This window comes from Danio aesculapii, chromosome 12, assembly GCF_903798145.1.
Source record: "Danio aesculapii chromosome 12, fDanAes4.1, whole genome shotgun sequence".
In the NCBI taxonomy this organism is placed as follows: Eukaryota; Metazoa; Chordata; class Actinopteri; order Cypriniformes; family Danionidae; genus Danio; species Danio aesculapii.
The window spans coordinates 21,933,054-21,949,666 of record NC_079446.1 but is presented as its reverse complement, the minus strand read 5'-3'; the positions used below and the strand labels follow the sequence as shown (position 1 = coordinate 21,949,666).

Sequence of the window (16,613 nt, the reverse complement as noted above, 5' to 3'; positions counted from 1 at the left end):
ATATATATATATATATATATAATTTTATTTTTGGGGGGAATTACAGCAAATGATATATTTTTTAGAAGTTTAGTAAAAGACACAAAGGTCTATATAAATGCTCTCTGTGATACAATTTCCTGTTATATGTATGACTATAAATTTCCAGCTATATACTTTGTGTTTTGTTAAATGCATTCATTAAATGCATGTAAAATGTGTAGGTTAATAAATGTTTTGTTAAATAACTTTTTATAAAACAATTATTAATTTAGATCATTTCGTGACCATATTTAAATGGATTATATTTTTAAAAATTCTTACTTACAAAGGAGTAAAACAGTGGTTTTAATGACAGTAGAAAAGTTTTTTTTTTAAATGTCAAATGATCATTAATTATTATTTTGGTCAGCAACTTTAGATTATAAAATGATTTAGGTCTATACATCATTAACAATATTTTTTTGGTAATTAAACAGAAAAACAAACTAATAAAGAGGACATTTTATGTTCTAATGCAAGGGAAAAAATCTTGTGTGCCCAAATCAAGTGTTTTCAAAGTAGCACACGGGTCTTTTTGATGAGCAGTGGCATTTCTCAGACAAGAGGCCTGTTTTTGGTTAACAACATCTGCTGGCTGCCATTTGGACTGAGCGGGAAGGCTGGAGATAACCAGCAGGCCTGAGATCAGAATCAGTATGGCCATTTACACCTGATGACAGACTCAGGTTGAGGGAGGGTAGACGTTCAGACTTTTCGTGGAGGAGAAGAACGAAGCCATGGTTGGACAGACCGAGATGACCTTTAGGTGGTGGGAGTTTTTGGGAGAAACTGAGTCTATTGGTGTAAACTCCCACCCAAGCGCTGTAAGACAATAACATACTCAGACGCACAGCCGCACCTTCCTTCAGCACCTGGGCTCCAAAACCAAGCCCAATTAGGTGCTCACCTTTGTGCTATCAAGACCAGCCATCTCATTAGAGCAGGCAGCTGCCCGGGCCAGAGGCCGACTCCTGCAGCCATCACACCACAAAAGGTCATCTCACACACACACACACAGCTCTCTGTGAGTGTGTGTAGACATGATCAAGTCATCTGACAGATTACAGGAATATGCCCTTCAGAACTGTTCGTTTACAATTCTAAATGACAGAGTTCATTGCGCTTGCATGAACCTTGTGTTTAAATGCTTTATGATTTAATTGCATTAGACTTGCTTAACTTTTAACGCACAATTATACCTGTAGTGTTATATCAGCTGAAAACTAGCCAGCTCTGAAGATTTACTCTTCTGCTACAGGTTTTTGCTAGACCATTGGTAGTTGGTTGCTAAGGCAGGGGTAGATGGTTGTTAGCGTGTTCTCTGTGTTTGCTAGAGTGCTCTAGGGGGTTGCTAATCCATTGGTAGATGGTCATTTTATAAGGTTTATCCCCAAAAAAACTTTTGTTATTAAGCATCTTACTTAAACGCAACTTGATTAGAATTAGCAAACTGCAGACCAAATTTGCTGACCAAATGTCCTATCAGAAATGCTTGAAAAAGTGGTCTCTTCACAACTATGTTCATTCTTGGAGAGAAATTATATCTGCAAAGAATCCCGGTGCAAGCTCAGACCATATTATTTCCTTTTTATCATCTAATCGTGGTTGCAATTTGCTAATAGCATTACTGGACCTCAGTGCTGCATTTGATATTATTTGATACTGTCAACTTTAAAATTGCTGGTATTAATGGGATTACATTGCTGTGGTTCAAATCAGAATGATCTAACCGTTATCAATTTGTAACAGTAAATGAAGAAGTAGAATATCGATCACAACTTTGATATGAAGTAATGGAAGGCTCACTACTTGGACCATTGCTTTTCGTACCCTGCTAATTTTGGTAGATGGCAGCTATAGAAATTCACAACTATGTTTGTTCTGGGGGGAAAAAAATTGTATATAAAGAGAATTCCAGTGTGAGATTAGACCATTTAACTTGCTTTAAACATCTGATTGTGGTTGCAATTTGCTAATAGCTTTACTAGACCTTAGTGCTGCATTTGATACTATTTGATTCTATCAACATGGACAGGCCAGAAAATGATGCTTGTATTTGTGAAATTAAATCGCCATGGTTGAAATCATTCGTATCTATTATAGGTTTAGCACTAAACTTAGCACCAAACTAAGACGTACCAGTGCTTCCCACAAGTTTGAAATATACTTGCGGTGGTAGCCGGATTGAAACACATCTTTTACCCACACCACATAAATGGTTAATAAAACATAAAACTACATGTGACACAAAAAAATTATGTGATTTTTAACAATACTTTTATTTATTATGACACTGTTAAAAAGCTGTTAAAATAAAATAAAAAAGAATTCCACTATTTCTCTTATTTTTATGCTATTTAGGAGCCATCTGCACACAGTTCCACTCTTTTTCCCTCTCACACTCTCTTTCTCTCTCTCAAGTTCAGCCAGTTTAGATCTCATTTTGTTCTCTTCAAATATACAGCAAAGTTTTTTTAATCGTTTAAATGAAAGAATCTATTATTTACTTTTTCTGTCTGTCTCATGGCTGTGCGCGCTGTCAGCTGTGAAGCCAAGCTAAAAGTAGTCTTTAATAAAAGAGTAATGCAAAAGCAAAAGTCGACTGCTGGACATTTTAGGAGATTGAGGGTGCTTTCACACCTAGACTTTTGTTTCGGAACCTGGCATGTTTCCCCAGTTAGCGCAGTTTGTTTGGTATATGTGAATCCAGCAACCGAGCTTGAATCCGTTGGTCCTAGCAAATCAATCGGTCCGAGATCGCCTGAATGTGGTGGTCTTGGCTTGATTGAAATGAACTCTGGAGTGGATCGATTGTAGTGAGAAAGCAAAACGATCCGAGCCCAACTATATCACAGTGTTTTATGGACAAGTAAAAGGCATATACGGCTATATGAAGAGAGAATTATGAGTGAGTGTGTGTGTGTGGGGGGGGGGGGGGGGGTCATCATTCCTACTGAAATATCCATGCTGAAATATTAACAAAAGTTGTTCATCGGTTAGGAAAATTGACCAAACAACAGTCTTGATTTATCTGTTATTTCTCTCTATAATGTAAAACCTATAATGCATAATTCTAGCCAAGGGCTATGTATGAGAAAGTCTTACCTCTGATTAATATTTGGTGAAAATTAAAGCGCAGCTTTCCGCTTATAATGTCTTGTTGCTCATTGCCATAAATTAAAATAAGAACGCATGACAGCTGAGTGGGACTCTGTAAAATAAACCGTGGAACTCTGACCAAGGGGGAGGAGAGTTTACCGTGTGAAAGCAAACCACACCAAGTGCAAAGTGGAACATTGTAACAGTTTTAATCATTGTTTCGGAACAAAACAGGTGTAAAAGCACCCTTAGAAACAACAGCCAGATGCATTTTTAAGCCTCGAAAAGGAGCATCTCTTTGGGTCTCTGCAGAGCATGTGAGACTGTCTGAGGAAGCGTTGTTGACAGTTCTCGCGCACACTCAATGAGCAGTACGAAATAGGTTGAGAGAAGATTTTCCACTGGTTAATCGAACGTGGATGTTTAGTTATCTTGAGCGGATACAAAAAAAGTGTAAAAGGATGATAATATTTGTTAAAAAAGACTGTCACAAAATATACTTGGGCGGCTGTTAATATACCTGGGCTGCCCACCCATGTAAAGTCTATGTGTGGGAAGCATAGCGTACCATATAGTTTACAAGTTTGATATTGAGTAAAGCAAGGCTCAGTTCTAGGACCATTGCTTTTTACCCTATACAAGTTACTTTTGGCAGATATAATGTAAATAAGAAACACTTTTTATATTTTTTATGTTTAAATTCAAAGCAAAAACAAGATTTGAATTATCAGGATGTACATCAACTAGGACATTAACGGGTGCAAAGCTAAAAGCTTACTCCATATGACAGAATTCTGAGTGGTTGTTAAGCCAATAATAGATGCTCTGATATAATAAGTGTTCTGCATGGCATCATGCTAGTTTTTAGCAGTGGACATGATCATTTAGGATTCGTCCAAATAAACACCTGTTCATAATCCATCTGAACTTCTGTGTGAGAACATTTTTTTGCACGCAAATAAGAACACTTGTTCATAATTACTCACTAAAGAGACCCAAGTGCCTAAAAGCTGGGAATGGAATGCAGACAGCAGCTTTAACTGCAAATGATTATAATACTTTCGCTGCAGGAGTCAATCTGATGGGAATTAGTCTGCTGGATAGCATCTTTAACAATTGTTGATCTGTTTAGAGGGTGAACATAAATCATAAAAACACAATCAGATTGCCGTCTGACAATATAATTCAAACTAGGCTTTTGACTGTACGCCAACAGCAAAAGTGAAGACAACATGCGGATGTTCTGTCAGGATCGAGTATAACTTTAAGCAATTTTCATTTATGGTTAGGATAAAGTGCTGGGAAGGTCTGAGTGCTGTACGTCTATTCTTATAGCCATCTTATTTTACTTGGCTTTGTCCTTTTTTCTTCAATTAACCATATCATGTTGTGCTTCTGTAAACTTAAACAGAAAGAGATGCAGAGGAAGAAAATAAAAAATAAGGGCATATACACCTTTGCTAAACTTTTTTTTTACCACTAGTGACAGTCCTGACTTACTTGGTACCCAAAGTGATTCCTTATGAAGGTTTTCAAAGTGAAACAGCAAGTGAAAATCCAAGACTCACCCATTTGCTCAACTATGTCTGGAGGAAAGACTCGTGAAGCAAAAGCCCGACGGAAGATGTCTGAGAATTCCTTGTCCAGGCCTCCGATGCCCATGCGCTCAAAGTTCCAATCTGGGTTGATTATAGACTGACGAGAGCCTTTGGTTTTTGCTTTTCCTGTCGAATAATTTGCAAAAACAAATGCTGAGACACATAATATAATTAACTTCTCCATATGTAAAATAAATTGACGTGTAAAACATTTAGAATAACAGTACCCTGAGGTACAGCAGGTGCGGTTAAAAATACATTTGTTTTGACTGCCATCTAGTGGTGCAGTTTGGTTGTTACACTATTTGAAACCTGTTAACGTTTCAAGCATTAAATCACAGAACAAAACAAGCCACAGGACAAAAATAAAAATTGACAGAGGAATTATTTTGAATTAATCTACTACATACCTTATGTTTTATCTTTTTTTTTTGCAAACTGTTTTTATTGCCTGTTATTTCAATAAAAATATGCATGGCACTGTACATTTAAAAATCTATTATTCAAATGTGACTATGGATACAAATTATTTGGCATTATTAATTGCAGAAGTTTTTCTGCATTCTGTCATTACGTTTTAATAAGAAATAATCTTTAAAAAGGCTCATTGAGCAGACAAATGACATTATTTCAATCCCTTATAAAATTATTTAGTTATTTAATATTAATTATTATTGATGTTAAATTGTAATAATAAATAAATAAATAATGTTGCTATACAAAAAAGTAAGGTTTGTAAAAAATATGTAAATGGATATGATCATGTATATTATATTTTCCATATAAACAAATTATTTTAAAATATTAGGTCTTTGATGGAGTTTGTGGAACTGTTCATAAAAACTGATACTGGTAGGATGCTAACAGACATCTAGGAATATACGTGGCAGTCATTTCTGCAAGGTAACTAGAAGTTTATTATCTTATTATGTTTCTGTTTTTTTATCTATTAAATAGGAAATAAATGTGTATGTATATGTGTAAACTTGTGTATATCAGATTCACAAGAGTCATGAGAATTTGCAGGTTAAGCACTAACCAATCAAATTGACAGACGAGCTCTCCGCTTTCTCAAAAATCACTTGACTATTGCCATGCAGTAGACCAATGTCAATCTGAAAAAGGAAACGGAAAATTCTAAATAAGCCACATCTCTTAACATATTAATATGCAAGTGTTCCAAGTAAGAAAAAGAAAAGGTACCTTGTGTTTTTTGCTAGAGTTCTGCTCGCCTCTGAGAATGCTGGGATCCATGGCCTCAATATCTTTTATGACCAGCGCAAAGAGTTTGTCACAAAAGCTAAAGACAAACTGTCAAAAAGAAGATAGAGGTTTAATGTGCCACAACATCTACAATACATACAAAGACTCACAGACCTTATTATAAAGGTGTTCACACTTGGTTTGGTTAAAACAACTGTTGGTGCAATTGCTCTATAAGTTCAGTTCATTGAAAAGCTGGGTCTTGGTTCACTTTCAAACAAATTCGTTTGTTGTTTAACTGAAATATAAACATAATTTGGGCCAAACACCTCTGAATCTTCAAAATAGGGAACCACAAAATCAAAATAGAGAACCACAAGCATACCTTTTTTGTTATATTCACAATGTTGCCCATTACAATACAAGAGCCCATTTCAAAAAGGTGCTTCAACCAACTCTGACTTTAAACTTGAAATCTCAGATGGGAAACTCTGTGGATATGTTAACAACATAGTCAACAACTCAAAAGTTTTTTCCTTAAACAACACAACCACGTACTCCACCATTGTGGTGTGTTTGTTTGTGCTTACCTTTAATGCTTAATCTCATTTTCGTGCGTTTACACACACACAATAATGAATAATTTAATCAATAATTTCAGAAACTTTATGCGTTTATTTATTGTGCTATTTATATTTGTTTATTTATTTGTCTGCATTTTCAGTCACAAAAACATAGTTGCCAGGTTTCCCCGTTTTTGGCTGAAAGTGCTATTGTGTAAACGGCCTCTGCGTTTTCGTGTTTGCTGCTGTTCACTTGTAATATTTAACATTGCGTAACTTTGTAGGGTGGAGCTATTGTAAATTTGCCAACACTCCAAACATTCTTGTTTTAATTTATATTAAGAAAACTTCTACGTTTACTATTACCACATTCACAGATAATTGACTTAGGCATAATTTAAGTCTAAACTTAATTTAAAAAAGACTAAATAGCTCCCATTAATTCCCCATTTTTTAAAAATTCCCTCTTGATTTAAGAATCTTTAAATATGTTTACTTGAAATGTGATAAAATACTTTAAAAATTAAGACATATTTAAACAGCATTTTAAAAAGGGAGGAGGAGACCAAAATAAGCTTGAATAACCCTGCTTTATTGGGTTCGGCATTCCTCCCATTCTGAAACTGAAAATTCAGAGTTAACATACTCAGAGTTTTTACTTTTCTGAAACGGGCCCCAAATGTCAATTTGTTTTGGACCAAACAAACCAAGAGCATCAAACTACAATTGTCAACACACAAGTGTGAGGATAACATTCAAGACCGATTAACGTCTCACCTGTTGACTCATGCTAAAGGCCTGCGCAGTGAAACACTGAATAAATTCAATGGCCATTTTATCAGAGTCATAAGGGTTGCTGTCAATGCTCTTTTTCTGGAGGAAGTCGATCTCGATTGTCATGGTTCCCACATACTGTCTGGACGGGTCAAAGTTGTAGACACTCACTGCAAACAAAACAACAACAGGGCTAGGTGTAGACATTAATAAAACTCAACAGGTTCCTGTAAGAGTTAGGTTTACAGTTTGGACATTAATAAAACACAATAGAACCAAATATCTCATAAAAAAGTTAGAACTTATTATATTGATCAAAATTAATATAATTAAAAATGTAATTATGTATATGAAGAATTTTGTGTATTGTTAGTATACTGTACATACAATTCATGTGGACATTCTTAGGATAGTATTTGTATTTGTATTTGATGATACAAAACCATGACTGATCTTATCATATTTTTGAGTTGTTGTTGTTGTTGGCTTTCTCACATCTTGTAAAATGTGAACATGATATGTCAGATGTGGTTTGTAGAAAATAGGCTGAATGTCAATAGAAAAACAAGTTTGTGTTGTTTTTGCAAAGTGCAAGTCTAGTGGAAAATGCTAAAATCCTACCAGTAGGGCTGGTCTACACACCTCTATGATTGTTGAGACCAGCGAAGATGGCAAAACGCAGGAAAACCACACATACCAGTTTTCATCATCTGTGCTGCTGCCTCATTAGATGTTATAATCCACCACAAACAACAGCATTTTTCCATAAAGTAACGCAAGATCTGTTTGTTTTATCTTGTGTGTGAAATGCTGCACAACATTATTGGCATAAAAACCAATGCAGACAATCCACAAAGCAACAGTGCACAACAAGACGCACAAGTAGCATCTGACCAGTTTCAATACACAGTGAGAACAGTCAATCGTTTACATCGGTTTCCGATCAGATATACACTACAGGTCAAAAGTTTGGGGTCAGTATGATTTTTAAATGTTTTAAAATAAGCTTCTCCTGCTCACCAAGGCTGCATTTATTCAATCAAAAATACAGTACAAATTGTAAAATTGTGAAATGTTATTGCACCTTAAAATAACTGTTCAAAAGTAGTTTATCATTTAATTTAATCATTTATTCTGGTGATTTTAAAGGTGAATTGTCAGCTTCATTACACCAGTCTTCAGTCACATGATCCTTCAGAAATCACTCTAATATTAATTATTATTATTATTATTATTGGTATTATTATTGGTAATAGTAATAAAAGCAATAATGACTAGAGCAATTAAACTACATACAAGAAATATAATAAATAGATATTTAATATTTTAACAATTTACACATTTTACAAATAGTCTGATTTGGACTCAGTTTAGAATATGCTAAGACCTTACTTACAACACACTTTACAACAATCCAGCAATCCCTTAGTGTTAACAATCCAACAATCCCTTGATTTTTTTAATATGTACTTTTCTTCAGCAACAGCATATGAAAGTAATCAAATGTGAGAATGAAGATATTTATTTTATCTTCAAATGCTGTTCTTTTTATAAAAACTTTCTATTTGTAAAAGCATCTTCAAAAAGCAAATCTAGTGTGTCATGGTTTTGAGAACAATACAAAGAATTCACAATATTACTGTTTTTTTTTTTTTTTTTTGACTTTTTTGAGACAATACTTTTACTATACATTTTGAGAAACTTGTCTACATTTTAACTTATTGGTGTAATTTATTGGTATAATAACAAATTCATTCTTTTTTTTCTTGACACTATCAAAATGGTTTGGCTCAATCTATTGCACTTCCATCTATCTAACACAACCATAAAGGTATAACAATACAATAAATATTCTCACAAGTGCAGGAAACTAAAACACTAAGTCAATTAGAAATCAGCCAATCAAATAGTGTAGATTTTACAGGCATCCTTTTTATTTTAAATTCTTTAATATATATATATATATATATATATATATATATATATATATATATATATATATATATATATATATATATATATATATATATATATACACATACATACATACATACATACATACATACATATATATATATATATATATATATATATATATATATATATATACACATACATACATACATACATACATACATACATACATACATACATATATATATATATATATATATATATATATATATATATATATATATATATTTTTTTTTTTTTTTTTTTTTTTTTTTTTAATTCAGATCATCTTTTTTTTTTAAACATCTCAAACCTAGTACTGTTAAAAAAAAAAAAAAAAACTACACATGTACCTTCCACATCTTGGTTTAGAGAGAGTCCGGCCCATTTCCTCTGTGACACAGAGAACATCCAGGTTTTTACATATCGCAAGACACAAAATTATTATAAAGTTAGTTTATAAGATCCAACTGCTAAAGGTCACACAAACACATCTCTACAACTTTCTCTTTATAGATGGTCTTATTGTACAGCAAATTAATTATTCATCCTGTAGTTTTAGTTGATAAACATTTCTCAAGTTTCTTTTTTTTTGGTTCATTAATATGACGTTATGCCATAAAATAAGACCACCACTGTGAGAATGCTACAGCAGTACCTGAGGTGTCTTGCTGCTCTCATGTTAATAGGTGGAGGACAAGCAGGCAAAAACAATGCAAAATGTTAAGAAACACAACATTAAGCAGGAGTGTAACAATGCCACAATATATGGAAATGCAAAAATGTCATTACATGCATCAGGAAGATTAATACAAATTTTCTATCAATATATTTAGATCAATTTTGAGCAATATATTCATGACCTAATATTCTAGGAATGTGTACATTAATTTAATTAAAACAACTAATCGTCACCGTATAAGCAAAATGATTAGCCTTCCTGTGAAATTATAGTTATTCCAAATATTTACAGAGAAAGGATTTTTTTCCCCAGTATTTCCAATTACATTTTTTTTCCTTCTAGAGAGAGTCTTATTTTTTAGTTTGGCAGGATTAAAAGCCGTTTTATTTTATAGATCTTTTAGGGTCAGTATTATTAGGAACCTTAAGAAATTATATATATCCATTGGCTACAGAACAATTCACTGTTGCCCAATTACTTGGCTAATTAAACTAGTTATGCACTTTAAGCTGAATACTATTATATTGCACTAGTAATTATTATGTACTGTCATCATTATGTCAAAGACAAAACTCTGTTATTACAAATTATCTATTAAAACTATTATGTTTAAAAGATGATAAAAATCTCTGTTAAGCAGCACTTGGGAATTTTTCTAAAGGAATTAATTTCACAGAAGGGCTAATAATTTTGCATTTTGCAGTTAATAAATAAAACTATATGCTTCTTACGGAAGATTATGGTCTCTTATATAATAATATATATAATAAATTTTTTTATTATAGGTTAATTCATCTGGTTCTTACTCATTAATTAATAAAGTCTACTCATTTTAATCCAAAAAAATAATAATTTGTTTAAAATTATTTCCAATACTTTACAATCATTTCATTTGTTTATAACTCCAGATTGTAAGACACATTTCTGGGGGGAAAAAAAAGAATTGTCAGAATTAAAGGTCATTAAAAAAATAGCTTCCATAGCATCACATATTGAAGCAAATCATTACCCGAGTCTATTCCTCCATATACTAATGTGGTATAAAGTCTATATCTAGATGTCTAGAACAGCAGACAAAACCAATGATGACTGTGTAAAGACCCATTCAGAGGACATTATGTGTCATCATTGGCCTTTAGACAGTACCTTGAGAAAATATGACAAAAACATGTACCTGAGGTAGACTAAAGGCAATGGTTCCTGGCACCACGCTTGGGTGAGTTCTCACAGTGAAGACAAATTTCTGAGTTGGAGTGGTTTTAATAGTCAAATGCCTTAAATAAAAAAAGAGACAGCTGATCAGACACATGCATTCTGATAGTGTGTTTAAATATAACCCCATCTCAGGTTCTTTGGGTTTTTTGATGCACATCAAATACTCACTGCCCAGATTTGAAGTCTTTCTCACTTGCAACCACACAGTTTGTGAGAGACAGTTCATCTGTCGGGCATCTTGCTGCTTGCATTAGCTGAGAAACAAAAACAAGCAGAAGATTGATGAAGTGATAGCAAATAGATGAAATCGAAAATGTGGACTTATGTATGCTGAAAATGTGGACTTGTATATGGTTATATATGCTGGCAGTCAAAAGCTTGAACATACTTATTTGCATTTTTCATAATTACTACTAAATCAGTTGTCTTTACATTTTCACACACAGGAACCTCTTACATATTAATATAATGACATAATCCTCAAACTACAAGTAAAATGTAGAGCATTTTTTATTCGCTTAGACATCTTAATATTTGCTTTTTGTTTCAAGGTATCTGAATATTTTGTTTCAAATTGTAATTTTCTAATGTTTAAATATTTAATTATATATCTCTACACCAATTTTGTGTTCTTTATATACTACTAATGTTGGGGGTTTTGTTTAAAGTTAACTAAATAAAGTAATATATAAGAACATTTATTTAACACACACAAATATTTAACATTTATATATTTAGAAAATATATCATTTACAAATGCAGAACGAAAAGCAAAGATACAGTGTTCTTATGATATTGTTGATCATACTGCATTCTAATAAAAAATAAAATGTGCGCCTTGGTGAATCAGAGAGACTATTCGAAACTAATATTATTAAAGATAATTTTTTTAAGCAAGATACATTGCAGGAAAGGACTGTGATAAATAATATGAAATAATACACTAATATTTTTTCCTGATGCTAATAACTAGAATTCAAATCATTACTAAAAGTAACACTGGTCCAAAAAATAAGGCAAAATGACAACCAAACATTTGTAAAACCCAACATTTTAAATGGAAAACAGAGAAAAGTCTCCATCATCCTTCCTCTAAAAACACCAAACCTAGACGTCAACACTTACCAGTTGTCTGCTAAAATCTTCACTGTCATCATGACTGGCACTCAGTGAATAAGCAGTCACTCCTCCCATTAGCTTGTCTGTATCCAGACATTCAATTATTCAAATACTTTACAAATCTATAATGACTTGCTTTAGCTCGCAGGAAAGAAATGCTGAGAACATACAGTAATGCTCTGTGAACTTACAGGATTACTGAAGGCCTGTATTAAACACTAGTGTGGTTTTACCGATAACATGAAATGAATTCTGGACTTTCTGAATCGCGCATAATCTCCTCAAGCATACATGCTATAATTATAATGCATAATGCACACTGTGTGTTTGGAGCCGCTTATCAAATTTCTATTATTTGCTTAAGTAACTATGAGCCATTAATGAAACAAACACCTGACACGGAGTCCAAAGATCTGAGAACACATTAAAAACAGAGCTGTATTTTTTTTCCTCACATTATTTTACTGTGACGTTTTGAGAAAATCAAATGACAAATATTAGCTTTTTATTTACTGATTGATTTTTTTATATTAAAATGTGTAAAATAATAAAATAAATAAATATAATAAAATTTTAATTTGTCAAATCTTTATGCTTTCCTTCAAAGCACATTTAAATAGTTTCAGGTCTGAATATGCTGGTTCCATTTAACATAAACATAAAAATAATTCTGAATAAATAAAAATATCTGTTAAGCTGAATGATGGTGGAATATTTTTATACCCATATTTGGACATTTTATTTTTTATTAGAGGTTTCACAAAGTTACGTTGAATAATATTTGGGAAAATAACATTTTGTTAGTTATAATTGATGTCGACAACAAAATGGGATGCTCCTTGACTTTGTGTAATATATTTTTATAAATATAATTAGTTTGTTTTCTATTACACACTATAACTAAAGTTGAAAAAAAACAAATATTAATTCATTCATATTAATTACTTTATTAAATGTATTGTGTGCCATTTGTTTTGTAGTCTCATATATGCCAATATTTATGAGTAATTAGAATTAGATTTTAATTTTAGCATTTTTTTTGTTTTTATTTAAGCAACTTTTGCCTTTTTGGTTATAGTATTTCTTAAGTTTTAAAAATTGCTTACATTTGTATATTTTTATTTTAGTCATTTTAATTTAAACGTTTTATTTTAACTCAGTTTGTTGCCAAGAGATTACTTTAAATTTATAGTTTAGTTTGTTATGATTTTAAAGGCACAGTTCACCCAAAATTTATCACAATCGAAGACGTTGAAGAAAGCTAGAAACCTGTAACCATTGACTTCCATAGTATTTGTTTTTCCTACTATGGAAGTCAATGATTATAGTTTTCCAACTTTCTTCAACACCTTCATTTGTGTTCAACAGAAGAAAGAAACTCATAAAGGTTTGGAACCACTTGAGAATGAGTAAACATTTTCATTTTATGGCACATTTGTCCCTTTAGTAGTCTTAGTTAAGAATAATAACAACACTACAGACTTCTGTACGTTCAAGTCTTTACATTAGTGAACGTCTGATAAACTACAGCCTAAATATTATGTTTTCATTTGCATTTAGGTGTCTTGAGTATTCATAACTCAATTCGCTTATGCTATCTGTCATTTGTTTCTTTATCATAATATGAACTCTTTGATTCACACATCTGTAATGACAGCAGCCAAAGGCGTAACAACAACACGCACCCTGCCGTCTTCATTTATCAAACTTATTTAACAAAAACGACTGCATTTTTAAAACATTAGAAACTTGTACTTAAAGTTTGAAACGGCGCTTTAAGTTTGAGAGTCATAAGATGTGATGTGAAGCTCTTCCGGTTCTGCATGAGCGTGAATGACGTGTGCAAACACAACACGTATGAATGGCGTTCAGCTTTGAGTTTACTCAGTAAACTCTCAAAAAGATCCGTATTTATGTTTTTGACAAAAAAAACGTTAAAGGGAAAGAAATACTCACCCGGCCAGCCATTTCTGCGTTTATCAGGTGATCAAGAGGAATTCCGTAAGAACGACACTGCTAGACGCTTCCCCCTAGCGGCCGCTCAAACTGATGCGAACATCTGACCGGAAGAAACTTCCCACCAAAATAAAAGCACGCATTAAACTTTTGCAACCACACTCACACAGTCATTGATTCACACAGTTTGCAGGTTCAGCTCATGTATTTGAGCTCATATGTATAAAATCATATGCTTTTATATTGACTCATTTTGTACACTTAAATGGAAAAAAAACAAGAGTTAATATAAGAGTAAGTAAATATATTTATTTAAATATATATATATATATATATATATATATATATATATATATATATATATATATATATATATATATATATATATATATATATATATATATATATATATATATATTTATTTGTTTGTTTGTTTGTTTATTTATTTATTTTTGAGGTTTGGATAATTAAATGAAATAATATTAAAAGAAAATGCTATTTAAATTCAATATGTAAATATGTACAGACTAATTTATTTCTTGTCATTTTTAGAAAAACAAAACAACATATGCTGCAAACTGTTTTATTCTATAAATATATGATAGCGTTTCTTTCAAATTAATTCTGTTCAAATAAATGTAATTCTTTAAAAAAAAACTTTATTGTCATTTATTGCCTTGTCAGAAAATGACAACTGGACAGAATAACAAATGTGACTGAAAATCGGGGTTATTTTCTACAGAGAAACTGTCTCAAAACAAACACCTCCATTAGATGGCGCCAGAGGCACAGTCTTTGGTCTGAATTTTGAGATTTCTATCAATATATTTATATATTTGTCATATTTATTATTCATTGTTTTTTTGTTTTCTTTTGAAAAAAAGTCTTTAATATGATTTTGTCATCAATTCGTGTTTTACTGTGAATTTAAATAAGCAAATTAGTACAAACTCCAAAATAACATTTGGATTTATTGTTTCACTTTCTATAACAATTACATTTATGAATATGGACATCAGCGATGCCTATATCCAACAGAAAGTTTCTCTTTTGATAAGTCTTTGGTGTCAATGTTTCAAACATTTTTTGATGCACACATAAGTTTTTTTTTTTTTTTTTTTTTTTGGTAAATGTGTTTGTGTCGTAGTTTATGCATATTTTTTTTATTATCGGATAAAAAGATTATCTTACTAAAGTTGTGTGCATACGGTTTTTTTTTTTTTTTTGCGCATTTTCAAAATATGTGCACATCTAGGCAGTTTCATCAAACAATTTTATCGCAATATTCCAAAATGAGCATACAAATAGCTGGATGGAAACATAGCTATACACTACCTGACAAAAGTCTTGTCGCCTATCCAAGTGTTGGGAACAACAAATAATAACTTCTAGTTCATTATTTGGCATCAGAAGTGGCTTAAATGAAAGGCAAAGGCCTCTAGATTAAGCTTATTTTACAGATAGTAAAGTCTGACTTCTGCATCCATACGTCTCTGCAAAGACTCAAATAACTTATTAATAAAGTCACCTGAAATGGCAAAGAAAGCGTCCTTGCAGGACTCCCATAGATCATTAGATTCTTTGGATTCATCTTCAATGTCTCCTCCATCTCACTGCAGATTTGCTCAATATTGTTTATGTCTGGTGACTGGGCTGGCCAATCCTGAAGCACCTTGACCTTCTTTGCCTTCAGAAACTTTGATGTGGAGGCTGAAGTATAAGTAGGAGCACTATCCTGCTGAAGAATTTGCCCTCTCCTGTGGTTTGTAATGTAATGGGCAGCACAAATGTCTTGATACCTCAGGCTGTTGATGTTGCCATCCACACTGCAGATCTCTTGCATGCCTCTATACTGAATGTAACCCCAAACCATTATTTTTCCTTCACCAAACTTGGCTGATTACGAATCTTAGGTCCATCCGGGTTCCAAACTACGCACCAACCAAGTGATATTATTGATGTAATACTAAATATTTAATGTCACAGCAGTGTCTGTTTGCCTCTTTTATTTTATGATTTTACAGTTACTTGTGTGCTGAAAACAATTGTTTAATTGTTTAAATATTTGAATCAATGAAGCACAATGTAGCAACTTTAAAAATGCATGGCTTTTATGTTTTGTTTTATAAATGAATGCATTTTTTATGTAATTTTAAACAATCTATATTATTTTATTCAATAATTCTACTTCTTACTAAAGAGGTTTATATACTGTAACTGAAGGCTGTACTCAATAATAACATTAGCATTTTTAATTATTCTCTTTTTTCTTTCTCTTTTATTTATATGAAATTAAAATATGCCGTTGAAATTTGTCCACTAAGAAATCAACTGCTCTCCATCTACTAATTTCTGATAATGGACGACATGAAGTGGGCGAGCTAAAGTGAATGTTGCCAGGAAAGACAGTCTTTATAGACAGCACACTGG

At 32.3% G+C, this 16,613-nt stretch overlaps 1 protein-coding gene across 3 annotated transcripts in view; it reads right to left on the bottom strand.

Annotated features, from left to right (window-relative positions):
* The window catches only part of nsfb (N-ethylmaleimide-sensitive factor b), a 51,863-nt gene extending 37,590 nt beyond the window's left edge, over positions 1-14,273 (bottom strand). For all 3 annotated transcript variants that reach the window (XM_056469468.1, XM_056469469.1, XM_056469470.1), the window contains exons 1-8: positions 14,184-14,273; positions 11,277-11,362; positions 11,068-11,167; positions 9,565-9,604; positions 7,262-7,428; positions 5,922-6,029; positions 5,758-5,833; positions 4,689-4,844 (exon numbers count right to left, since the gene is read on the bottom strand). In XM_056469468.1, the coding sequence (XP_056325443.1) occupies positions 4,689-4,844; positions 5,758-5,833; positions 5,922-6,029; positions 7,262-7,428; positions 9,565-9,604; positions 11,068-11,167; positions 11,277-11,362; positions 14,184-14,195 (745 nt within the window). In that variant the 5' untranslated portion in view covers positions 14,196-14,273. The remainder of the gene's footprint in view (positions 1-4,688; positions 4,845-5,757; positions 5,834-5,921; positions 6,030-7,261; positions 7,429-9,564; positions 9,605-11,067; positions 11,168-11,276; positions 11,363-14,183) is intronic.
* Between the last annotated feature and the right edge of the window lie 2,340 nt (positions 14,274-16,613).